General features: G+C 37.6%; 3 protein-coding genes across 5 annotated transcripts; 1 reads left to right on the forward strand and 2 right to left on the reverse strand.

Annotated features, from left to right (window-relative positions):
- Window positions 1-287: 287 nt before the first annotated feature.
- LOC135652624 (clathrin light chain 2-like) lies at window positions 288-5,547 on the reverse strand. Its single transcript, XM_065173709.1, has 3 exons — window positions 4,953-5,547; window positions 1,051-1,204; window positions 288-939 (listed from the first exon to the last, which is right to left on the reverse strand). The coding sequence occupies exons 1-3, from the start codon at window positions 5,444-5,446 to the stop codon at window positions 520-522; spliced, it is 1,068 nt and encodes a 355-aa protein (XP_065029781.1). The 5' UTR covers window positions 5,447-5,547; the 3' UTR covers window positions 288-519.
- Window positions 5,548-13,264: 7,717 nt separating this feature from the next.
- LOC135652623 (purine-uracil permease NCS1-like) lies at window positions 13,265-15,189 on the reverse strand. Its single transcript, XM_065173707.1, has one exon. The coding sequence runs from the start codon at window positions 15,110-15,112 to the stop codon at window positions 13,445-13,447; it is 1,668 nt and encodes a 555-aa protein (XP_065029779.1). The 5' UTR covers window positions 15,113-15,189; the 3' UTR covers window positions 13,265-13,444.
- A 335-nt stretch (window positions 15,190-15,524) lies between these two features.
- On the forward strand, window positions 15,525-25,071 carry LOC135581696 (carotene epsilon-monooxygenase, chloroplastic-like). Of its 3 annotated transcripts, none has more exons than XM_065173708.1 (10): window positions 15,525-16,155; window positions 16,677-16,973; window positions 18,120-18,317; window positions 20,067-20,168; window positions 21,290-21,430; window positions 21,508-21,615; window positions 23,813-23,895; window positions 24,070-24,232; window positions 24,536-24,594; window positions 24,761-25,071. In XM_065173708.1, exons 1-10 carry the CDS (start codon window positions 15,634-15,636, stop codon window positions 24,777-24,779), a joined length of 1,692 nt encoding a protein of 563 aa, XP_065029780.1. In that variant the 5' UTR covers window positions 15,525-15,633; the 3' UTR covers window positions 24,780-25,071. The 3 variants fall into 3 exon arrangements, with proteins under 3 accessions (XP_065029780.1, XP_009382396.2, XP_009382395.2); XM_009384121.3 differs by having other exon boundaries at window positions 24,775-25,071; XM_009384120.3 differs by having other exon boundaries at window positions 15,526-16,155; window positions 24,767-25,071.
- The last annotated feature ends 400 nt before the right edge of the window (window positions 25,072-25,471 follow it).

Raw genomic sequence — 25,471 nt, forward strand, 5'->3', positions numbered from 1 at the left:
AAATTCAAATTGGTTACCCTATCCAATTTCAGGAACTAAAGTTGCTACCATACAATGGTTTAATTCAAACAATAAATGAAAAATATCTTAGATCGATATACAAAACAATGCTAGAGCAGAAAACATAACATTCCTGCAGACAAATCCTAACAGCAGCCATGCCTCTGAGATATCATAATAGACCAACTAGGATTGCAAATACCCTGTCACAGCAGCAATATGTCCAACTTTACTACGAACATGATACATGAATGATAGATACCAACAAGCACACACAACAAAGCCGATGACTGTAGTTTTACTTGGTTCTTGAGAGATATCTGATGGGTAGGATGTCACATACCTCATAAAGGAGACAAACATCAACAAACAATATCACTATGCAAAAAACCAATGAAGTGAAGAGGCAATAGAAGGATGATGGATTGAAATGAATACTCCTTGCTGCACGTACTTGAAACTCGTATGAAGCCTTTAGCCTTGAGGATGAATGCCGTGCAATATGTCGCAAAATGAGGATCAAGCAGTCCTAACTAGTTCTGGTGCCTTGACCGTTTGCCCTTCTGTCACAGAGATGTCTACCTTTGGTGAGTCTGCAGGACCATTAGCTTTGGCATCCTTGGCAGGTGACGATGGCTTATTTCCTGCAGCTGCAGCGGCAGCACCATCTTTGGCTGGTGCAGAGGTAGGTGGTGTTGGAGGTTTCATGTGCGGCGGGGGAGTATGCTTCAGCTTTACCAAAATTTGGCGCATTCTTGAGAGATCAGTGGGCTTTCCAGGCTTCGGTCCCTGGATCACAACGACTGAAGGCTTTTTCTCCTGTTCTTTCTTCCCTCGCTTCTTAATGCTGGCAATTTCATGGGGAATAAGCTCAGAAATTGCTTTCCAGTATTGTTTATCTGCATTTGCGTGGAACTTCTCTTGGTTGGCCAGATATAACTGCCAATAAACAAAACAAGGTACTTCTTAGATAAAGACTTCAGAACATATACACATTTTTTAATCACGCAAGTAGATAGTTCAACTTCAGGGACAAACAGAATCACTTACCTTCTCTCTTTCTCTGTTCTGCAACTTGTTTGTTTCACAATTCAATTTCCTTTTCTCATAGAAAGCTTGCTTGAATTCTTCAGCTTCAGCAATGATTTCATTTTGACGCTCCTTTTCCTTCCTTTCCTTCTCCTCAAGAAGGATAGCATTTTGTCTGTGCACACATTAATAGACATGATCCAAAGCTTAGTTGAGCAGTAAAACCAAAAGCGGTTATAAGAGCTAGCAATGAAGTACTTTTTAACATCTAACACCTCTTTTTTCAATTTTTCATTCCATATACAAATCCCAAGCCCCCAAAGGGTGAGTTGCATGGACATACTATAGTCCAAAACATGGTCTAAGAAAGCTATCAACAGGGAGTGTCAGCTTTGTTTTACCTGTCACAGTTATCATATAGTCATACCTCATAACCCAGGAACTTAATATCATACCATAACCTAAAAGTGACAAAAACACATGTTGAATTATCTATCTTAATATATTAAAACACAGTGGATTCACTTCCAGGCATACTTGCATCCTAAGGATTGCATGGTACTCAATTAGATGGTAGGGATTTAGCCGAACAATAAACAAATAAAATGTTAAGAGACCATACAAATTTCAAACTGTATCAACAGAACTTTAAAATAAGTTACAGCAACAATACAACACTATTGAGGAATTAATTTTCTAAAGATTATCTGTTTACATGTAAATAACTCATAAAGATATATTAAAAAATTATAAGATTAGTCTTCCAATACTGTGCAGTAAGAAAGAAACAACTAACAAGCTGTGTTCTAGTAAGTCAACAAATGGATGACAGGTATGCAATCAGTGAAGGTCCCATGACAAATTTGAAAAATCCTACTTTTCCAAGTTTGTGCAGAAAGAAACAACTAATCAAGCACTAGTCAATGCATATGCCGCTAAGTCAAAAAGCAGATAACAAATAATAACAGGAGAAAAGGATCAACAATCTTGAACTTAAAGAAAGAATTCAAAATTAATCTTGAAGTATCTTTGCTTTAAGAGCAAGTAAAAACACAGTCAAGCATCCTAAACTGCCAATACGCCCATGCATAGGTATTGGAATGGATAATGTGTCAAGTCTATATATCCAACTGTTAAACTCTGCAATATTTGTCGGAGACATGGATGGTCATGTGGATGTAACTTTACAACAACAAGAACAATAATAACAAGCCGTAAGTTCCAACTATTTGGGATCGCTATATGGATCTTTTGCCACCATTGAGATATGTAAGAAACCATATGTTTAGTTAAATTTAAAGTACTTCAAATTTTATTTATAATTTCAATTAAAATCTTTTTAGGCATAATTCGCTTTACCGATCCAGTATGTACCGATCAACTATCGATACAGTATGTACCGAGCTATACTAAGTCGTACCAAGCATACCGACACACGGTATATGGGGGCGTATCGAGGTACCACCCATATTGGTCCCCAATCGGGCTGGTACATACCGCCCGTACCAAGCGATATACTGTGGTACGACAAACCTTGTTTTTAGGTCTTCCTCTACCTCTCATTAAACTACTAACATTAATCATTTCACCTCTTTTGAATACCACATTCGAATATTTCCTAAGCGCATGCTCATACCATCTTAAATGATTTTCTCTCATTTTATCCTTTGTCGAAGCGATACCTAATTGTTTATGAATAAGAGTATTTTTTATCCTATTTTTCCTAGTAACTCCACACATCCATCTCAACATTCTCATATCAGCAACACAAACTTTTTGTATATATTATTTCTTATCTACGCAACACTCATATCTATAAAGCATTGTTGGCCTCACAATTGTCTTATAAATTTTTTCTCTTAATCGCAAAGGTATCCAATGATCACACAAGACTCCTGGCACCCATCGTCATTTTAACCATCATGTTCTTCGTTTATGAATAATATCTTTATCAATCTCTCCATATTTTTGACATTGAAATATTTGTAAAAATTAACCAAAATTGATAATGTCTTGGGCCTCCTTTAAGGTACAGATAGATACTGCATGCAGGACAAAATTAAAGGCATATGTGACTATAGCATGAATATTGAATGTTTATCTACATCTAGTAGGCCTTTTTACTTTTGATTCTAGACTTATCCAACCTATGTTACATTACAAGCAAGTCTACTAATCAGCCTTCGGATACATTGAAGAAAAGAACAAAAAAAGTAGAAAGTACATAGACACCTAAGTTTAATGGTAAACTTCAAGTCGGTGACAGCCTTGTTATAACAACAACAATAACAAAGACGTAGCATTAGCTTCTTTTTTTATATTTTGCAAAGGGTAAGCGATGAAGACAAGATTTGAGCCCAAGACCTTGCGATAAATTGTCAAAATCTTTATCAGCTAGGTTAGATGACACATTATAATTACAACAACGACAACAATAATAAAGACAACATCAACTTTTTTTTGGTAATAGGTGTGGCGAAGATGGGATTCGAGCCGAGAGCCTTGTGATAAACTATCAAGGTCTTTATCAGTAAGTTAGTTGACACCTTCGGCCAATGATAGCCTTGTTGACAAAAAAAAATGTTTTAGATGACATAATAATTGTAGATAACCAAATATGAAAGAACAAAAGCTGGAATGTCATCTAATATGTGCAATATTATGAAGCACATATTTTCTCAAAGAAGAATCACAATTTTAGGTTTGCTTTTCCTAAAGGTAGCCAAATTGTAAAACAAATCAGCTTGTCACCATTACTAGAGAACACTAGGCAAAGAGGTTTCACATGGTAACCAGGTTCAAGGAAAATGAGCGAAAATTCAACGGTCAAAATTATTCCAAATCCTAAGTTTTCCTTGTAGAAGATGCAAATAGACATGGCTCCCTTTCAATGACTCTAAAGCAATATATTCTATATCACACATTAAAAAAAAATTACTGTTCCAACAAAAAATTAATAAACGAAAAGAATTAGTGCTCTTAAAACTTGTTGACTATAGAAATCAAGATCAAGAGGGCCTATAAACATGAGGAAAACAAAAATCAAGGCACGTAACTAGGAACTCAAAAGCCATGTCATTGTCCTTTAGTGTCGCATACCAAATGATATCTATAGTATACAGTGGCTTGCATCCCAACATTCTTGTAAGAGGAAGTTGCCTTGGTACCTAGACTAAACATAGGATGGACATATCCAGGATGTAGCATATACATAAGTTATCAATTGAGCTACGATGGTAATGACATCTTGTCCTTTTAGGAAACTACCCATCATGACTTGTGAAGTTATGCTACTTTCATACAAATATGAAATGCAAAAACCTTTTTAATCAGATAAATTATAGATTCAACTAACTCAAGTCCATCATCTGAACTATCACATAGTTAAGTGGCCACCGCCTGGGATATTAAAGATAGATTCACCACCTATTATTGCCTAGACTACTCCACAACTATGATCCCGAGTTTCTTCGCGACTTCGAAAGGCCTAGGAGTGGACTATGCACCATGTTGTGGTATCTCATAATTGTGCAAAGCTTTTGATGAGTACATAGTTGTCTTTTAAATCTTGGCTGACAGGAAGCTGAGATCAGAAAATATTTCTTAGCACAACAAAGTCATCAATTAAATCTAGGAATGCACGAGATCCCCAACCATATGATCTTCAGATGCAAATAAGACTGGAAGATCTGTGTTATGTGTAAAAGAAACTGAGCTATCGACCTAAAAAGGAGAGGAAATCCGGAGAATTGCAAAAGAATCCCAACACGAGCTACATTACAGTAGTTATATGCACACATAAGATCCGATCTATCGATATCCAGAAGAAATATAAAACATCTCAACAAATTGAAGAGGCAACAGAGAAGAATACAAAGCATTGGATCACCAGTATGACCGGATCTAAAAGGAAAGGCACTCACCGGCGCCACTCCCGCAGGATAAACCCCTCCTCACGTTGCATGTTGCTCGGGTCAGGGAGGATCGGGCCATCCGAAGTAAAGATCTCGCCGTTCTCCTCCACCCCGTACGCAGCCGTCCCGTTGGCCTGCGGCATCGTGAAGGGGGAGGCCGCCGACGAGAACCCATACCCCTCAGGAGAGGCCGGGATGCTGTCGCCGCCGCCGACATCAGAGTGCTGGCGGTGCACGGGGACGTCATCATGGTGGAAGCCGAAGCCAGCGCCAGAGGCGACGTCAACGGGGAAGCCAGGGGAAGACGGGGTGAGTTGGTCGACGGTGGGATCGACGTCTTCAGAGGGGGAGAAGGAGGAGAAGGCGTCGAAGCGCTGGGAGGGGAGGCGGGGGTCGTAGCCGAGGTAGCCGTCGTCGAAGGGGCGCGTGGCGACTGATCCCCCCGCGGCCGCCGCCGCGGCGTCGTCACCGTCGTTGCTGAAGGTGTCGAAGGCAGACGCCATCTCTCGACTTTGGGATCGGCTTCCTCTCTCGCTTCTGTCGATCGAGATCTCGTTTGCGTCGGGCGATTTGGCTTGTACCGACTGCCTGAGAAAAGATAGAAGGCCGGTTTGGTATTACGTCTATTCCATTTCTTTTTATTTTTCCAAAAATAATATTTTCTCGATTAAAAAAAACTACCAAAATTACATACATTTTCCTCTGCATTCTCTAATTTTTACATTTAATTTAGTGTCTATATATATATATATATATATATATATATATATATATATATATATATATATATATATATATATATATTCCCCCAAAATCTAAAAACATATATCTCAGCATAGTTAAATCTATAATTAATAGTCAAAATAACTAAATATTATGTTAAAATAATGATTTTTTAATTTTTAAAATTTGAATTTTCTAAATAAATTAATGCTACGAATCAATTAATATGTGCTATATATATTAATAATATCAACGACAAAATGCCTATGGAAGTTATATCCTATCTTATCTATCGGATATGAATTAGGTATTGGATTTATAAAATACTTAGGGTATACTCAGAAACTCGTTATCGATATAAGAGTCAGAAAACCCAAGCCAGAAGACCACAAGGTAAATACACTGTTTTGACTGCATTGAGATATTCAAGTAGTCTTTGGCTCTTACATGGGTAGAGAGACACATGAGATATTAAGTTAAGAGTTTAATTAGTTTTAGTCTAAACTAAATATGACCCTATTCCTATGTAGGTCATATTAACTATGTCCCAAATACACGTTCCTATTAACTACCCACATGTCTCGAAGATTACGTATCTCTTATTACTTACATCTCAAGCACACTCTAACACAACACAAATAACTTAGACTGATAATATGACATGATATCATAACATGACTAAAAGTTATAATTATAATGATCCAACTTATTATATACTATGTTTAAAATTATTTAATTGTAATATAGAAAGCTAAGAAGAAGGAAATAAGTTTGAAGTTGATTGCTCAATAATATTTATATTGATAGGATGTGTTTTGTTCATCTTGTTGTTGCCTTTCAAAAATTTTATAATAATAATATTTAGCAATAATGCTGAGTAGAGTAATTTAAGTAGGCAAAAGGTATGCCAAAGCAAATGATATAATAAAATGATAAAAAAGCTTCATAAATGATGATTAAATTATAAATAATATAATATACAATACACACATAAGGATTATATATATAAATATAATATCATGCACATGTCATTATCAACAAATGGAATGCCTGAATATCTTAGGATGACTCAACTCTCGTAAGAGAGGTATCATGTCACACTCCCAATAGTTAATTGAGTGGTGCCTCATCTATTATATTGACGATATATCTTTAATTTTTTCAAGGAGATCAAACAACTATCACGTATGATAGTTTTCTAATTCTTTAGGCACTACAAGCACCTAGAGAATCGCCCTATCAGTATTGATCTACTACTTAGTGGGGAAACAAGTGTCTCTACTCAGCATCATACATCAATCAATATAATCATGTCACATCAAATCATACATCCATAGATATATATACGATTGTAATTTACAATATATAGGTTTTAATAGGTCTAAATCAATAGTTCTATGTTATTATGGAATTCAAAGTAATCCAATAATCACATTTTATCATTTAACATTCCTGCAAATTTTCTGCATTTTTTTTGGGTATTTTATGTAATTTTTATGATTTTCTATACTATTATAAAGTATTTACATATTATTAATTATCTATTTTTCAATTAAATTACTGTTCATGGGCCTGTTCTTGGATCAGCCCACTAACAGTCTGCAGTGCCAACCTATCAGCCCGCTATTTGGGCTAATGCACAATTGGACCTCCCCAATCAAAATTGGCTGCAAAGATTGGGCTTAACCAGAATGTGGTCAGGTTTGATCCCATGTAGTATTGAGTTCAATCTCGCGATATGGTTGGGTATGGTTTGGGTTGAATCAGCAAGTGATCACGTTTGACCATATGTAGAGATTGGGTTTAATCAAGATTTATGGCTTGGGTTTAATCACGTTTGACAAATATATAAACATGGTATTCGATGTAATATTTATATTTTTGTTTATTTTGTTTATTGAGGGCTTGTAGCAAAGAACCTCATTTTGATTGGTTTTGTGGTTGTCTTAGTTCTATAAACATATGTTATATATAGGCATTGCGTAAAAATAAAATTATCTAAAAATAAACTATCCAAATAGTCATTTTATGAGTTTTCTAACTTTACATAGTGGTGTGGAGTGTCAGCTAGCACATCACCTAAGAGCTATCCGAGTGGCACATGGTTGGATTAGCCTTTGGGGTAGTATCCAGGGCTGGTTCGTTGTCTTATTTCATAGTAGCGTCATATGAATCCTTGTGAGAACTTTTGGTCGTAGCGAACTATCTCAGACCCTTTGTTAGGCTACCATTTAAAGCTTGCAAAGTCTATATTTATAATTTGCATTGTCTATCAAGTATTTGCTGAAATGTCTACTTATGGAATCTTGAATAAAATACTTCCTCTAACCCGTCTTCTCTTTTGTAGGTCCTTAAGAGACCATCAAAAGATTTAAGGAGGTTGATCATTTGCAGGCGAACACATAAGGTTGTCACATGACTTATGCAAAACTAGTTAAATCCATAATAGTTGGTGTTAAAGTAGGACAAAGCACATTTATAAATACTTTGTATGAAATGTGGGAGACTTAGCATGGCTACTTTGAGGGCATCTAGCATGTGTAATCGTTTGACGGAAACATGCATAGAAACATAAAGAAAAGAGTCACTCTAGACATCCGAGATTTATATTTAGAAGAATAGTCAACCATTCAGGCAAGAGATCACACAAGAACAAATGAGCTTGGAGGAATACATAATACACAAAGGTTGAGATCATCGAGTTCGAGCTACGACTCAACATTGGCAAACTTGATGGTGCTTAAGGCAGGTGGGGTGCTTGGTAAAGGATGATATCATATAAAGAGGTATAGGTTGTTCAACAACTGAAATAGTTGTCTAAAGCTCAAGAAGGTGAGAAAAATTACAAACTCGAAGAATTTGGTACTTATGTAAGAGCTTGTATATAGAAAATGGACTATCCATGGCTATCATAGGTGACCAAGACTCAATGCTATAAAGCATAAAAACTTTCTCTTCAACATGACAAGGATTACGTTTGTAGAAGTGAAAATAGTGCATAGTTTATTCAGCAAAATAGATTAGTCCAAGGGGATGATAGTCTCCAAAACTTCTAGGAGGAAAGATGCGAAGAAAAAAGTTATTCTATAAGATATATCCAAAAGGGATGAGTAGTGATTCTCTAGAAGGGGAATCATATGCAATAAACTGCATATATTGAGAGGGTATCTCAAGATGATAACTCCATAAAGCTCAACGGATCGAGCGAGCAATGAAGACAACAACCCCATTTTGATTCGCTTTTGTGATTATTTTAGTTGTATATAGTCATTGCATAAAGAAAAAATTATTCAAAAATATATTATTCATGTAGTCATTTTAAGAGTTATCTAACTCAGCAAAGTGGTACGAAGTGTTAGTTAGCACAATACTCATGAGCTATTTGGGTGACAGATGGATGAGTCTTTAGGGTAGTGTAACAGTGTTATATAAACACTTGTGGGGACTTTTCACTATGACAAATCACATGGACCCTTTATCGTACTATCATTAAAAGCTTATTAAGTTTATGTTTATAATTTACATTGCTATCAACGAAACTATAAATAGTTTTGAGAAGACTTAACCATTTGTGACTAACTAGAGGACATATTAAGTCAATCTCAAGTAATCTAGATCAAAGTTGATCTAACCAAATTATAGCTAAGTGACGAGGTTAGACTATTCCAGATTAGTCCCCTAGATAACATGTAGTCTGCTGTGTCATCAGTCATGCCGCTGTGGCAGTGAGCATCGCTGACATGGCATCACTATGTCACATATCCTATGTGGCCGAATTGTATCATGCTGTGTCAGCATTTACAACAGCCATGACACGTTGATGTGACTATGAATATTACTAACATGGCAACAATCAGTGCTGATGTGGAAGTAACCAATGCTGACATGGCAGTAAACAGTGTTGTCATGGCAGTGTCCTCTGAATGTACACAGCGGGTGATGGCATGGCAGTGGGTTAATGCTGATGTGGCCGGTGACAGTGTCAACCTAGTATGGATTGCAATGCAGTTTGCTGTGTTAGTAGGCATTGCTGGCTTGCAATGTTGACATGGCAGATGGGTGTGGACTACAATGCAGTCTTCTGTATCAGCAGTCATCAATGACAACATACATAGATGACTTGGCACAGTCTGATGCTGATGTGGCATCAGCAGTGCTGACATGGTATCTTGTTGGTAAAAAGCCAGATTGATAGGCTGCCATGCAGGTTGCTGTGTCAGCAGTCATGCTGAATTGACATAGGCAGGTGTTGACATGGCAATAGTCAAATGCTGATGTGACAGGGTGTGTCAGGTGATGTAGATCGCTGACATGACAGTAGATCCAAATTTCATTATGTTAAATAGAAATATTCCTCGTAGAATAACATTAAAGATGAAATAAAACAAACAAATAGCATATTAAGAAATTTAATCGGAACAGGAATTAGGACTAGATCAATCTATTGAATTTAATTTGAACATAAATATGTACCAGATCAGCCTATAAGAAGTAATATCAAGATGAGTAGGATGAGATGCCTTCCTTGATCATCTCTGACTTTCAGTGAAACTTAATAGTTCTCGTTAAAGTGAGAAATCTAGATAAATAAGGATATTATGTATCTAGAATATCAACAAATAACCCATAATAAATCTCAACAAAAGATCTAAAATACCTTTTATAAGTTAACATTTGATTATTATTGGTGTGACTTCGTAAACTCGTAACAAATTATCCAACTTTGGATGTATCCACGTAATTTTACTCTTTCTCCTAAGATAATATATAATTAATCTGTTTAATGATATTATTATTATTTTTGGATTTAAGAAAAATATTATTGATCGGTATATATATTTGAAGATCAATAAAAATAAATTTATTATGTTGATCTTATATGTGAATGATATTTTGCTTGCCATATCTTGATTTATTGCATAAAACTAATATATTTTTTTTCAAGAATTTTAAGATGATTGATATGAATGAGGTAGTTTATGTTTTTAATATTGAGATATTAAAGGATAGATCTTAAGAATTACTATGACTGACTAAAAAAAAATATATTGATAAAATTTTATAGAAATTTAGTATATAACTTTATTCGGTTAATGATACATCTATTATACGAAAAACTCAATCAAAACTAATATTTCCTATACATAAGTAGTTGAAAGTCTAACATACATGAGCATATTTATTAGCTTTGTAGTTGGAATGTTAGTAGATAACATAGTAACCCAAAAATAAAACATTGAAAAGTAAAAAAAAAAGTAGTAAAATATTTATAAAGGACAAAAGACTATATACTCACAGAAGATTAGATTATCTTGATATGATAGGATATTCAAATACTAATTTTATAAATTACCTCCATGGTAGGAAGTCAACTTTAATATTTATATTCATATTAGATTGAGGAATAATTTCCTAGAAAAGTATAAAGCAATTATTATGAAAGTTGAATTTATGATATACTTTCATGCCATAAATAAAGTTCTATGACTATAAAATTTTATCTAAGGATTTGGTATAGTTAACTCAATTATCATGTCGTTGAAAATATTTTATAATAAGATCATAATATTTTTTTTCTTAAAAAATGACAAGTACTCTAGTGGTTACAAACATATTAAGATAAAGTACTTCATGATTAGATAAATAGTATAAAAACAACAAGTGTTAATGATTATTGATATATTTACTTTAATGATTATTGATATATTTACTAAAGCTTTATAGTTTAAAATATTTAAAAAATATGATCTATGAGCAACTTATAAAAGATATGATTATCTATGTTTAAATATATATTATTATTAATATTTTTTGGTTACTTAGAATTATTTATTTTTACTATCATGTTTATATATATATATATATATATATATATATATATATATATATATATATATATATATATATATATATATATATATATATATATATATATATATATATATATATATACATACATATTATAATTGAATATAATAATATGATTGTCTAAGATAAATTATAGAGGTTATTTTGGACTATATTAGGAAGGATTAAAAGTATTGTAATACATAAAATAGAGTATAATATTGATGACTCATACATTTAATAAAGAATTATTATATTTATTTATTAAATTATTTTAAAATTCATAATCATGTATAAAATATTTTTTAAAATTTTAATATTTAATTATATAAAATTATTTTTAAATAAAATTTTATTTGTTTATTTTGATTTCATATTATTTTTATATCCTACTAGGATCAAATAAGAGAATGTTAGATTATGTGATCCTATTTAATCATGTAAGATATATTATAGATTTGATTGATTTTGATTATGATTATTATCAAATTGAAATAACATCCACTTAAAATAAGATTCATTAATAGATCATATATCTCTCATAATTTCTTATCTTAATATTATACTCTTACCTATAAGTAGACATGATGCATATATATGATAATATAATACAAAATAAGATTATATATTTATTCTTGTCTGTTTTTAGTTCTTATTTTGATAAAGGTTATGTAAAAGATAGAAAAAGAAAAAAAAAATTAATTCTATTTGTAGATTGATATTAATGCCTTCTGTGAATTGAATAAAGATATCTTGAATAACATTGAAAGAGATACATATTTTTTTTCATTTATAATTAATTGATTTCACAAGTTGATATTAAATTTATTTTATATAATAACAGTGATTTTGTTATAAGAAACTCTTTCAAAGTTGGGAGGTGCTTTTGATTAGTCATAATCTCTAGGATCACAATCTCTCAGCATGCAGGGGTGGGCGAAACAAGAACACCAATACTGTACTGTGCAAGTATACTCTGTGACGAGGATAGTAATTATGATAAGATTCGGCTGACGTCAAATGACGCCTCATGCCTCGGACGACGCGACGTCATCCGGTCAAACTGATCGGAACACAGCCTAGGCTCGGCTCTTCACGCCACGCCAAACCAATATTAGACGCAACCAGCCTGCCCCCTGTAAGCGGGTACCTCAGGAAACAGTAAGCCTCCCTATAAATACCCTCGCACTCTGAACGAGCGAGGGGGGACGGAGAAAAGAATACACCAGGGAGACACCTCAAATTCTTCTTCTTCTTTCTACCCCTCCACCATCTACTGACTTGATCGTCAGAGGGGTCGGGTCGAGCCTCCCGACCCGACCTGTGTGCAGGACTGCAGACGGAGGGTGTGCCCAGCTGAGGAGCCCCCTCTGGCGGAGTCGGCTGACCTCGTCCTGATCGGACCGTCGCAGCCGACCACCTCGGCGAACCCGAGGGCCGCACCGGGAGGATCCCGCCATCCGGACCCGAACCGAGCTGCGTCGGCCCCGAGGCCACGGCTCCAGGTTGCTTACCACAACACTCTATATTTGAGTTTATTGATGCATGAATAAAGAAGAGTATATACTCCCAAATACAGAAACTTGCAGGGTTATATATATGCAAAAGAAAAATAATAAATAATGAAAATAACTAGAATTTCTGTTTTTGTCTACAATTTGATGTTTTAGATTGTTGCAATGGATTTCGTCTTTAGTTTTACAATATTTGAAGCTGTAACAGCAAAATCTCAAAGCTGTAGGTATAAGCAGTTCATGCCCTAAAGAATATCTTCAGCTGCATCTTTATGGCCTACAGAAAGAACACAGAAAACAGGAGACATACACCGACAAAGCTGAAGTCTTCTATTTCTATAAAACGTGTCTTCTTGATCTGATCTATGTGCGGAGAGCAACGAAAGCTTTTAACGCAGGCATCAATCGTCGAGCAAATTAAGCACCCTTCAATCTCCTTTGTGAACCAGAGAGAACGAAGTAGACGACACCAGAGACGAAGAAACTCACAAACCAGGCGTTGTTATAGGCTGCAACAAATGCTTCCGAAGTGCTTGCCAAAATGCCGACTTTATAGAGGAATCCCGGCAGTATGGGCAGTATGCCCGCTACCAGAGCCGCCATTGCTGCGACATTGAATCCTTTCTTATAGTAGTAAGGGCCTCGAGGATTCTCCGAGTACAACGCGCTGACATCCAATTCCATTCTCTTCACCAGGTAGTAATCGGCTAGAATTATCCCTCCAATTGGTCCCATGAGCGCTGAGTACCCGATCAGCCAAGTGTAGACGAAGCTCTCGCTCGAGCTCAGCAGCCTCCAGGGCTGGAAGGCGATGCCCAGCAAAGCAGTCAAGAGAGCGCCACTCCGGAACGTGAAAGCCGACGGACTGAGATTTACGAGGGCGTTCGCCGGAGCGACCACGTTGGCGGCGATGTTCGTGGTGATGGTGGCGAGGCTGATGCCGAAGATGGCGACGATCGTCGTGGAAAGGCCTCCTATCTGGCCGAGGAGCCGGATGGGGTCGGAGATCACGCGGCCGAAGATGACCTCGGTGGCGGAGGTCACCGCCAACCCGAGGAAGGTGAAGGCGCCCATGAAGACGGGAAGGCCGGCCTGGCCGAGGATTTGGTCCTTCTGGCTGCGGGCATAGCGGGTGAAGTCCGGGATGTTGAGCGCCACCGTTGCCCAGAAGCTGATGTTGGCAGTGAGCGAGGGGAAGAAGATTTTCCGGAATTCTGCGGAGGACAGCCGACAAGGCGTCGAAAGCATCCGCCCGAAGCCGCCGGCCTTGACGTAGGCCCAGCAGAGGAGGGCTGAAGAGAGGATGATGAGGATCGGTGCCGAGTACTTCTCGAGCTCCCGAATGCCGTCCATCCCCCGTAAGATGATGCCCATTTGGGCCAGCCAAAAGATCAAGAAGCAGGAGAACTCCAGAGGCGAGGTGCCCAACCAAGGGACGACGGACAGGGCGGAGGCGGACTGCTTGAGGGCGGAGGGGAGGAGGAGGAAGATGGCCTCGCCGCCGATCCACGTCTCGATGCCGAACCAGCCGCAGCCGACGAGGGCGCGGAGGAGGGTGGGGACGTGGGCACCGCGGACGCCGAAGGCGGCGCGGGCGAGGACCGGGAAGGGGACGCCGTGCCGGGTGCCTGGGACGCCGGTGAGGACGAGGGGGAAGAGGACGATGAGGTTGGCGAGGACGACGGTGGCCACGCCCTGCCACCAGGCCATGCCGAGGTCGACGAGGCTGCCGGCGAGGTAGTAGGAGGGAACTCCCACGACGAGGCTAACCCAGAGGCTACCCATGTCCCAGGCGGTGAAGGTGCGGGCGGAGGCGGGGACGGGGGCAAGGTCGGATCCCCCGGCAGCGGCGGCATCTGGATCGGAAGCGGACTTGGGCACTATAGCAAGGGAAGAGGCAGGACGGACAGGCTCGGGGTTTAAGCGGAGAGAAGGGGTGGCGATGGAGGGAAAGCATCGGTGGTTGAGTTTGATAGGGAGGGACTTGGAGTGGTGGATTCTGGTGGCGGTGGTGATGGCCGCACCATACGAGCGGAAGGGGGGAGGAGGAAGGTTTGGACGGCGACGGATGCAATTGGATTCCATCTGAGGGGAGCGTTCGATGAGGCTGTGGAATCTTTTTGATAGGAATCGTGCGGGAGAAAACTGCGTGGAGGAATCCGTAGAAAATAGAAAAACGATGGCGAATGAGAGGTGCTTAGCGAGTGTGGGGTGGACTGCAGGTATAACGTGACGGTATGCTTCCGCGTCACCAAAGGAAAACATGACATCTCAGCGACAGCAGCGTTGTAAGGTAGAAGTAAACGTCTCCTTATAATGCGCTGCAGGTTCACGACAAACCTCGGCTTTCGTCCCATACCGGGGAGGTAGATTACAAGAGCAGGATGGATGGTCCCTGGCTCGGCCGAGACAGGCGACTCATACACATTTTGAAGAGCATTAACACAATTTCGAAGGTTGAACAATTTATAACTTCTTGCAGCTGATATAAGACCACCACACCTGATCCTGAACGGCCACCGACGTTTCGTCTACGTGCCGCCTTCTCAAAGGCACAGCGGACGCCACCGTCGCACTGTCCACACTTTCCATCACAGAACATCACCATGGCTTCCACATCCATCTCCCCCTCCTTCGCATCCCTTCTTCCTCTTTCTTCTCCCTGTTTCCCAACCGTATCCACCCGCCGCCCTCCCATGCCCCATTGCCGTCCGCTCCTCGTCGGAAGAAAACCCCATCCCGTCTCCGCATCCTCTCCCAAGAACAACCCGGACAACACCACCACCAACGGCTCTTGGGTCAGCCCCGACTGGCTGACCTCCCTCGTGCGCTCCCTCGCCCTCGGCCGCGGCGACGATTCTGGCATTCCCGTCGCCAACGCCAAGCTGGAGGACGTATCCGACCTCCTCGGAGGCGCCCTCTTCCTGCCCCTCTTCAAGTTGATGCTCAAGTACGGTCCCGTCTACCGCCTCGCCGCCGGCCCCCGTGACTTCGTGGTCGTCAGTGACCCCGCCATCGCAAAGCACGTCCTCCGCAACTACGGAAAGTACGCCAAGGGTCTCGTCTCTGAGGTCTCCGAGTTCCTCTTTGGCTCTGGCTTCGCCGTGGCCGAAGGTCCCCTTTGGATGGTCAGTGCTCTCCGCTGCTATTCTTTTTTATATCGCAAGTGGATCTATGGGAAGTAAAAAGGAGACAACCGAGAATCAAGGAAGATAAAATTATGCAAGAACGGGAAAGAAAATTAAGAACGTGATTAACCAGAAAATTTACCAACAAATTAGGGGTACATGTGGATTTCGCTTCAAATGCATTCCTCACTCAAATATTTTCAGCGCTGTTCTTTTGGGTTTGTGGTGTCATATTGATTTGTTGTCAGTTTCACCCTAGTTATTGCATCAACAGGAGATTCAATTCTTCGAGCTAAAAGCCTTGATTTCATAGTCCATACTCCGTGGAATGTTTGCTCATTTGTTGACTTTTTTTTCCTTTCCTTACCATGAGACTAATGCAGTCTTTTTGTTGTGTTCTTTTCATAAATGCAAGATTTTTATGATCTAAATTTTTTTCAACCGGCCAATTTTTAGTTCTCATCCATGTTGCTCTCATGTTACTTTCTCCTTTATTTATCTCTTCCAAATACTGTTGGCAGGTAAGGCGCCGTGCAGTTGCCCCATCTCTCCACAAGAAGTATTTATCTATAATGGTTGATAAAGTTTTCTGTAGATGTGCTCAAAGATTAGTGAGCAAGCTTCAAACCTATGCCAAAAATGGTGAAGCAGTGAACATGGAGGAAAACTTTTCTCAATTAACATTAGATGTCATAGGCATGTCATTGTTCAACTACAATTTTGACTCGCTTACATCAGATAGTCCAGTTATCGATGCAGTTTACACTGCATTAAAAGAGGCAGAGGCTCGCTCCACTGACATCTTGCCATACTGGAAGGCAGGTTTTCTTGTACCTCTTTTATAATGCACATAAAGCTATATTCCATGATTGAGATATTCATAAAACAGTAGATTAAGGGGAAAAAAAACCAGCATCCTTCACTTCATTCTTCTTTATTAATTGTCAAGGAAGAGTGTTGTTTATAAAGGCTTGTTATTTCTTTTATCATATTTTCTGTACCATATGTGATGAAGCTTTGGCCTCTTGCTAATTTATTTCGTAACCAAATATTTTGATTTTTTAAGAGTTGCATCAGTCTCGGTACATACTGTGCTGTACCAGGTGGTGTGCATGGTATTTTAGAATCTTGGCTCTAGTAATTCCCTCTTCTGTTTCTACCCTCTACCATTACCTGTAACTTGACATTAGTGCAATCGCATACTCATCCATCTCGGAGTTCTTGGTCCAGCTTGCTGTTTCCTAGTTACTGCCAAACTTAAGCAAGAAGGACAGCTAATGATGCTTACATGTATATATGATTCTTTAGGCTAACTGCCTAAGCATTTCAATCATACTAATTAAGGATATTTTAGAGATAATATATGAATTATGATATAGTATGTGCCAGCATTTTTAGCTGTGAAGGCTGTTGTAAGGTCAGTTTTCAGCATACACATATTATTGGCTTGTAGAATGCATGTCAGTTTTTCTCCTCAATTAGCTATCATTGTTATGGAGAAAACTGTGTCTAAGATGAATTTCTTGGGACTTGACAATCTACATTTTCCTACCTATGTTATGGAGTTTCATGCATATAGAAATTCATACATTAACCATTTCAGTTATGTATGATCAACATTTTCAAAGGAAATTCAGTTATACTAGATGATATTGGTCAAATATAAGAAATTTAGTTCTTGAAGAATCCAATGTTAATTAAACATTGATCAATGAGTATCTTTTTATCTGAACTATACTGGCAGTCAGAAGTATGTCTATTGCGGATTACTTATCCAAAAAAAGGTTTAACATGTTCTAATTCCTTCTTATGTGGAAAGTAATTGCTTACTGTTGCATTAACATGGTTAAGCTCCAACAAGGAAAAAAAAGAGACTTGTTTCATTTCTCATGCTTCTTTATTTATCTAATTGCTTGTCTGAGAGTATACAATTGTCAAATTTTATTGTACTGTTCGTGTAGCAGATCTCTTTTCTATGCAAGATCATACCCAGACAGGTAAAAGCTGAGAGAGCAGTTTCTGTAATCCGAAACACTGTTGAAGAACTCATTACAAAATGCAAAGAGATTGTAGAAGCTGAAGGTGAACAGATTGAAGGAGAAGAGTATGTAAATGAGACAGACCCTAGCATCCTTCGCTTTCTATTAGCCAGCCGTGAAGAGGTTTTTAATTCTCTTGGAGTCTATTTTCTGTGTTTATGGTGATATCTGGTGCTTCATTTGCTTTTACCTGGATAAACTTACTGGAACTCTTGCTTTCTGTTTTGTATTATTTCTTTTTTTATCATGTATCAATTCTTTCAGCTTAATAACTCTGTTATGCAGCTTTTGCTGGTATTTTATCCAACTTTATATGCCAAAAAATGATTATAAGAAATTACTTGCAGAGTGATGATCTATAATTTCCCTAGTTCCTTTGCTTCATATTTGGACATAGGGAATTTTGTTCTTCATGTTGGAGGGCTAATTACCAATGAATATCAGAATTCAGCTGAATGGATGCTTTTTGATGATCTTATCTTTATTATGCCTTTGTAATCCTATATGCACCAAAATATCTTCTGGATGATTATGTTAAACTGTAAAAACTTTGATGCCTGTTTTGAGGGCTCCTATCCTGTTTGACAAACTCTTCATTTGACAAAGTCTAAAGCTTGTGCTCAAAATCACTCACTATACCTGCTCCCAAGGTTTGCCATACTGCAGCATACCGCTCAGTACAAGCGGTATGTACTTTATGAACAGAGGTTTGGTACGGGCAGTATATACTGATACATCAGTACATGCCACTGTACCATGTGTTGGTATGTCAGTACAGTTCAATATATATAATATCAATAGTCGGTCGGTACATCAGTACGGACTGGTAAGGCGAACTATGCTTGCTACTTTTTGTCTTTAGAAAATTAAGCGAATCTTAGAGTGCATTTTTTTCTCCCTTTTGTTGTTATAGTAGTAGGTGCTGTTCACTTTGCATATTGTATTTCTTCATTTGTGTTTCTTTGATTTCTGGACTTGCTTTGGTGTAGAGTATAACTAATTTATCCTATGTGTATATTGATCTATGATCTCTCAAATAAAGCAAGAAAAATCTTGTAAAATCTTTGATGCAAATTAGGTATAGGCACACTGCTCTGGTGCTGGACAGATCATATTATGCTCAAAATAGAAATGAGGCTAGGCTCAACTAGTACATAAACTATATCATCTTGTGGTTACACATCTGTGTACTCTCTCTATTCCATTGGAGGGATCACTGTCCGTTAAAAGATTGATCATGCTGCTGAGAAAGAGGCCAAGTGAAGGTCACAATTAGCCTTTTTAGGGGCTTCATTGGGTGATTCTGGTTATCTTCTCCCTGTTGTTTTCAAACTCTACTGCATCCCTGTTAAGTGGAAAGGAGGATTAGAGCAAAGAAAGCTCCAGGATTTGAAAACGAAAAATTGGAGTCTTGTGATTTTCTTACTTGTCAAACGTTTGAAGAAGTTTACTACTCTGTGTATTAACTTTACTTTCACCTTGACTAACTTTCCTTTTTCACCTTGTTATGTGGAAGTACAGCTATGTTTCATAACTTGTGCTTAACAATGTATTATAGGTCTTGAGCTTATGTAGTGATTCAATTTTAATTCTCCAATAAACAAAATTAAATGTCTTTGCTCATACATTTCTTTTGACAATCACACCTAAGATTTTATTGTCTCATTGGCTTTCGACAGGTGATCCTAAATTTCTTGTTATATTCTATGCTTTAATATGTATCAAGATAATTGTCAGCTAGAATATGATTCACGGCCTTGGAACTGTTAACAGATTCTTCCTTGTGCTAACATGTTCTTTACCACCTCAATTTAGTCATCTGATAACCAAAGAAAGTTCTCATTTCTTATGTTTCTTTTTGTTGTATTTCAGGTTACAAGTGTACAACTGCGTGATGACCTTTTATCTATGTTGGTTGCTGGCCATGAAACAACAGGATCAGTATTGACATGGACTCTTTATCTTTTAAGTAAGGTATACTGGAATTTCTTCTCTTGCTTTTTTGTAATCTTATAAGCAATGAAGCAAAAAAGTTGCATGCAGCAGAATGAAACTACGTTACTGAAGTTGCCATTACTTTTTCTTTATTCCCTATTTATGTTGATTGTTTCAAGGAAACTACTTTTTACATCAATTGGATTAAGTGATACTCTTCTAGTACACCTAATCGGCTAATCCATCCTCTTTTTCTGTATGATGATACTGGAATTTTCCTTTGTTTGTTATTTCTATTCCCCACAACATTGTCCATTGACACCTGGCAAAAGCAATCTCACAATATTATACTTATATTGTCTTGTTCATGCTTTATGAACATTAGCTTTTATCTTCTTTAACCTTTTGAATTCTTGAAAAGCCTTTGGGTTCTGCATTAGGAGGATCCTCAACAAGATTTTTTGTGCTTTTTGTTTTGCTTACAAAATTGTGCAGTGTCACTTTCCTGAAGATAGAACCTTGCTCTAAACTTATGGGTATATGATGTGCTTTCCAACACAACTTCCAATTAAGACACTAACTCTCTTCTCATTATCTCTGTCTTACACTGCAGAAGCAATGACAATAACTATAGCTGCCAACAAAAATATTTTCTGGGCAAGTATTAGAAAATCAAGTAAAATCTGTAGAAGATTAATTACTATAAAAGAAAATGCCATGTACCAGAAGCTTGCATGTGTTTGTCTGGTAAAAATGGCCAATAGCAGTTCTAAACAACTGTACAGATAACTTGGATCTCAGACATTGTATTAATAAAGGGTTAGAAGCATGAGTGAATTTCCACACCCTAGAATGGGCTTTACATCTGTTGTATAATAATAATAGTTTATTTAACTCCAAGTTTTCCTGTTTGCATTATTGTGACTAACTTTGTTGGTTCAAATATACTGCTTGAGGACTTCCTGAATATAATAATAATAGTTTCCTCTTATGTTGTGCATTCTTGTATACATGCATTAAAGAAATTTGCTGATTTTGCTAATGTTATTGTGAATTTGGTGGTTATATCTTGGTTCTCATTGTTATGTTTCCAATAGTCCAATTAAGTCAATTATATTTTTTTCCAGATATGTTGACTCTTCAGCTTTGAATAATTGAAGGATTCCTCATCTCTGAAGAGGGCTAGACAAGAGGTTGACAATGTTCTACAAGGAAGACTTCCTAGATATGAAGATGTGAAAGAGCTGAAATACTTGATGAGATGCATACATGAATCATTGCGACTTTACCCTCACCCTCCAGTATGTTTCAATGTCCTTCTCTTTATTTTGTGGGTATACCTATTTGTCCAAAAATCGTCACTTTTTAAGATCCATAGGTGTTGATAAGGCGTGCTCAAGTTGATGATGTGCTTCCTGGAGATTATAAGGTCAATGCTGGTCAAGATATAATGATATCCGTGTATAATATACACCGGTCACCACAGGTATGCATTGGATTCCAATGTTGCTTATATCTCTTGTTATAAAAACTAGTGGGGGCATTTAATAACCATCAAGCTTTTATCTTTTATCAGCTTAGACTGTTTTTGGTACCTGTTGAGTTTCTTCTTTGGGCATTATATTGATAGTAGGGGGTTGTGATGATTGTGCTATGTAAAAATTACTGTATTTGTCTTATTGACGTTCTGCTTGTGATGCCAACATTATCCCTATGATCGATCTATATCATGTTGGCATACATGTTGTAGCACAAGGTATGCTGCTGCTGATGGTGATCTTAGAGATTTAATCTGAAAGAAAGTTATGAAGCTATTATTGGAAAGAAGCATCCTTGTGTTAGAACACAGATAATCTCCCTTTTAATGATAAAATACTTGATGTTCCAAGGAGTCTCAATTAAATCTTTTGCTGGGTCTCACACTGCTGAGAATCAAGCCTTCCATCTTCCCTTAGATAATGGGTCAGTTTTAGATCCTGGAGAATTGGGGAAAATGGGTATCAATTTTTGTGGGATTTGGTTTTGATTCTAGTGGGATCCTGTTTTACCACTCTATTAAATATTTATACTTTATAATAAAATATTTTGTATTTTCTGTGTTTCTTTCTTTGACTTGCTGAGTTGGACGCTAGATGTGCCTAAATCGGACTCTTGTACACGTCCATGCAACAGCTGGTGGAGATTTCTAGAATTAGAACAGGTTCACTTATGTAGAGATCAAAATTTTTAAGCCTTTCCAAAGGGAAGGAGTGCTATGAGGAGTTCACTTATATTATCCGGGAAGGTTTATGAAAGAAAGTAGAGAGTAAAGGGAATATTCCAATAAACTTCTCTATAGTCATTTTGAGTTTGGGTGGCTAAATTAATCGATTTGACCATACACCAAGGTTTACTGTTCTATTATTGTGCTTTCATCTGAAGTTTCCTTTTGGTTATGAGATAAAGAATTGCCGTCTCAAGTATTATGCATCTGATGGTCTTGGATTGGCACTACATAAGATGTTCTGCTCCTGCATGCCATGTCTGTGTTGGTTTGCGTGCACCAAGTTTATATAGAGGTGTGGATCATGAAACTGTCTGTAGTTCCAAAAACCTGGCTATAACATGATTAGCAATGAGCAACATGGCCAGTATGGAAATTTCTGCCTAAGAAGCACAAACACGTGCTTTTGGTGGACGTGTCCATGTCTGACACATGTTGGACATGTATTCATTGTTGTCATGCCTAGACATGTGTTCGACACATATACAGCCATGCCTTTTTTATTTATTTTCATTTCTGCTTGTGGGATATGGCATTGCTCCCGCTTTGCTTCCACGTGCTTCGTCACATCGCCCTCGCATGTAGTGCTGCATTCATGTGGCCCTCACGCAAAGGTCATCTACTTTGGATTTTTGCGTGGAGACGGATCGTTGGTGTCGTAGAGAAGGAAATCTAAAGAGAAATTTGGAGATCGTTGCAAGGAAACATATATTAATTATTTCTGAAGATTGTTAAATATTATTTGATATACTCAATCTTTATTTTGGATACTTACGTTTAGATTATTTTAATTATTTTAACCTGTATGATGATATTTATTTGTTCACATTGCTGAGTTTGTAAAATTCAGGTATAAATACTATAAAACTCATATTAATTGAACATTATATATATTAAAAAATATTTATGCCCTTGCCATGTCCATGTCCTAATTTTTTTTTAAAATGACATGTTGCCATGTCTCTGTCCCATGTCCATGCCTGTGCTGCTTAGATTTCTGCTTGAATGAATTGCTAATAAGTCTGCTAATCAGGGTAACTTTTTTGTTTTGAATGTCTTTTTTCTCCTCTTCAAAGTGAGGCTACGTGTTGCTATTCACTTCCCTATTTGGGCTTTCTTGTATTGTATGTTGAGCTCCTTTTACTGAAGTGGCAGCATTTTACTTTGAAGACAGGGTCCCATGAGACGGACTGCACTTACCAAAGTTTAGAGAAACTGTTGCCTTTGGTAGATTTAATACTTATCATTCTTTGTTTATATTTTCTGTACTTTGTATTTTTGATTTGTCACCACAACATCATGATCTGCTTTTACCTTTGTTCTCCCTCTATCTGGTACAGTTTTTAGAAAATATAAAAGACTTCTATATGTTAGACTACTTATGTGTTCATTTTACTTCATGCTCATGTTCACTTGTTAGGTTTGGGAGAAGGCAGAAGAATTTTGTCCAGAAAGATTCAATTTAGAAGGACCAATTCCAAATGAGACAAATACTGACTTCAGGTCTACCATTTGTCTATACTTCCTTGATGAACTTCATACGATCCAAAATAGCTAGTAAATTAACCTCATTGAGCCATATTGGCTACTCCAGCTTTGTCATGAGAACTGTCAAGTTGTTGCTGCTGATAGATCATTTCGTCATGGTTGTCTTTTGACTCTGTCAATGTCTGCTAGATTTATCCCTTTCAGTGGAGGACCACGTAAGTGTGTTGGTGATCAATTTGCTTTGCTGGAAGCAATCGTGGCTCTTGCCATCTTCCTGCAACATATGGAGTTTGAACTTGTTGCTGATCAAAAGATTAGTATGACAACTGGAGCAACTATTCATACAACTAATGTGAGGACCTGACAACCTTTCCTGCACATTTATTGCTTCATTAACCCTTATTGAGAAAATTCAATACAAATTTACTTATAGTCAAACAGTATTGTGCCTATAATATGTAGTCTGAGCTCTTTTACAAGTCAAAATTAAATGAAGTGCATATCCTCCAACAAAGAACTTATGATTTTACAAGTGTTCATTTATCAATGAAAACCATCTCTTTTTCATTAAGATAAGTTTGGAAAACTTCCTTAATAGGAACACTCAACTGTACTTTCTGAATCGTAAAAGCTCAGTAAACCTGCTTTTGTGTAGGGCTTGTATATGACGCTAAGTCCAAGGAAAAAGCAGCATGATCATGGTCCATCCTTGAGGTAACTGATTATGCCAACATGTTGCATTACCTTTATGTCTGTAGCATCGTAAGATCAAGATTGTTATTGTTTTCTTTGTCTGTTTCACAAAGATAATTTGTTATTTTCATGTAAGTAAGCACTTCAGGGTAATGACAACTTATGTATAGATGAATAATTTCCTTAGATGTAGCGTGTCAGGTTGATGGCTTAAGCATGGGATTGAGGCTGGAAGACGGTACTCAGAAGTACTGGTCAACTCATGAAGAATTCCAATATGCTATGCTCAAATGTGGAAGCACACCAACACATTTTTTTGCCGGACAACATTGTCTGGTTCAACCATTGAGCTCAACTCACATGCAAAGATACTAAAACACCTGTATGCTGAACCTACCATTCTCAACCTTCTTATGTTCTTTCTTTCTGTAATGTGCATGGTTTGTGATGTGAAGAGGATGAATAATTGATATGAAGGTTTTGGTAGTTTTGACTCTATTTGTGGATCTAAATGAGTGGGCCTGTAGAACAGGTTCAGGAAAATTATTGCCAAGTCTGTCTACATGAACAATTAATCGTACAAGAAGAGCAATAATTACTTGGATGATCAAAATTATTACAAGCTAAACTAATGCATCTCGAGAAATATTCTCCTTTTTGTTCACTACATTTGGTTTGCCTTTTTTCTATTGCCAAATCAATCAGGACAAATTTATAACTTCTGCAGATATGTGCATAACTTGTCATGCATATGTAGGCATGTTCTTTTACTCAATTTGCCTATATTCTTACTGTGTATGTATTTAATAAAGGATAATTTGATTGATCGATCATTAGTGCGACCCGTAGACTCATGAGGAATTATCAGTTTTATGTGATGGGTATATCCGTACGATTT

This window comes from Musa acuminata, chromosome BXJ3-11 (genome assembly GCF_036884655.1).
Source record: "Musa acuminata AAA Group cultivar baxijiao chromosome BXJ3-11, Cavendish_Baxijiao_AAA, whole genome shotgun sequence".
NCBI classification, from domain to species: domain Eukaryota; kingdom Viridiplantae; phylum Streptophyta; class Magnoliopsida; order Zingiberales; family Musaceae; genus Musa; species Musa acuminata.

Coding starts and splice junctions, on each gene's coding strand:
- LOC135652624 (XM_065173709.1), bottom strand. CDS start 5,446: ATGGCGTCTGCCTTCGACACCTTCAGCAACGACGGTGACGACGCCGCG. Junction 1,205..4,952: donor ATCCTGCGGGAGTGGCGCCG/GTGAGTGCCTTT, acceptor ATGTGTGCACAG/ACAAAATGCTATCCTTCTTG. Junction 940..1,050: donor AGAACAGAGAAAGAGAGAAG/GTAAGTGATTCT, acceptor GTTTATTGGCAG/TTATATCTGGCCAACCAAGA.
- LOC135652623 (XM_065173707.1), bottom strand. CDS start 15,112: ATGGAATCCAATTGCATCCGTCGCCGTCCAAACCTTCCTCCTCCCCCC.
- LOC135581696 (XM_065173708.1), top strand. CDS start 15,634: ATGGCTTCCACATCCATCTCCCCCTCCTTCGCATCCCTTCTTCCTCTT. Junction 18,318..20,066: donor TATTAGCCAGCCGTGAAGAG/GTTTTTAATTCT, acceptor GTTGTATTTCAG/GTTACAAGTGTACAACTGCG. Junction 21,431..21,507: donor GACTTTACCCTCACCCTCCA/GTATGTTTCAAT, acceptor TAAGATCCATAG/GTGTTGATAAGGCGTGCTCA.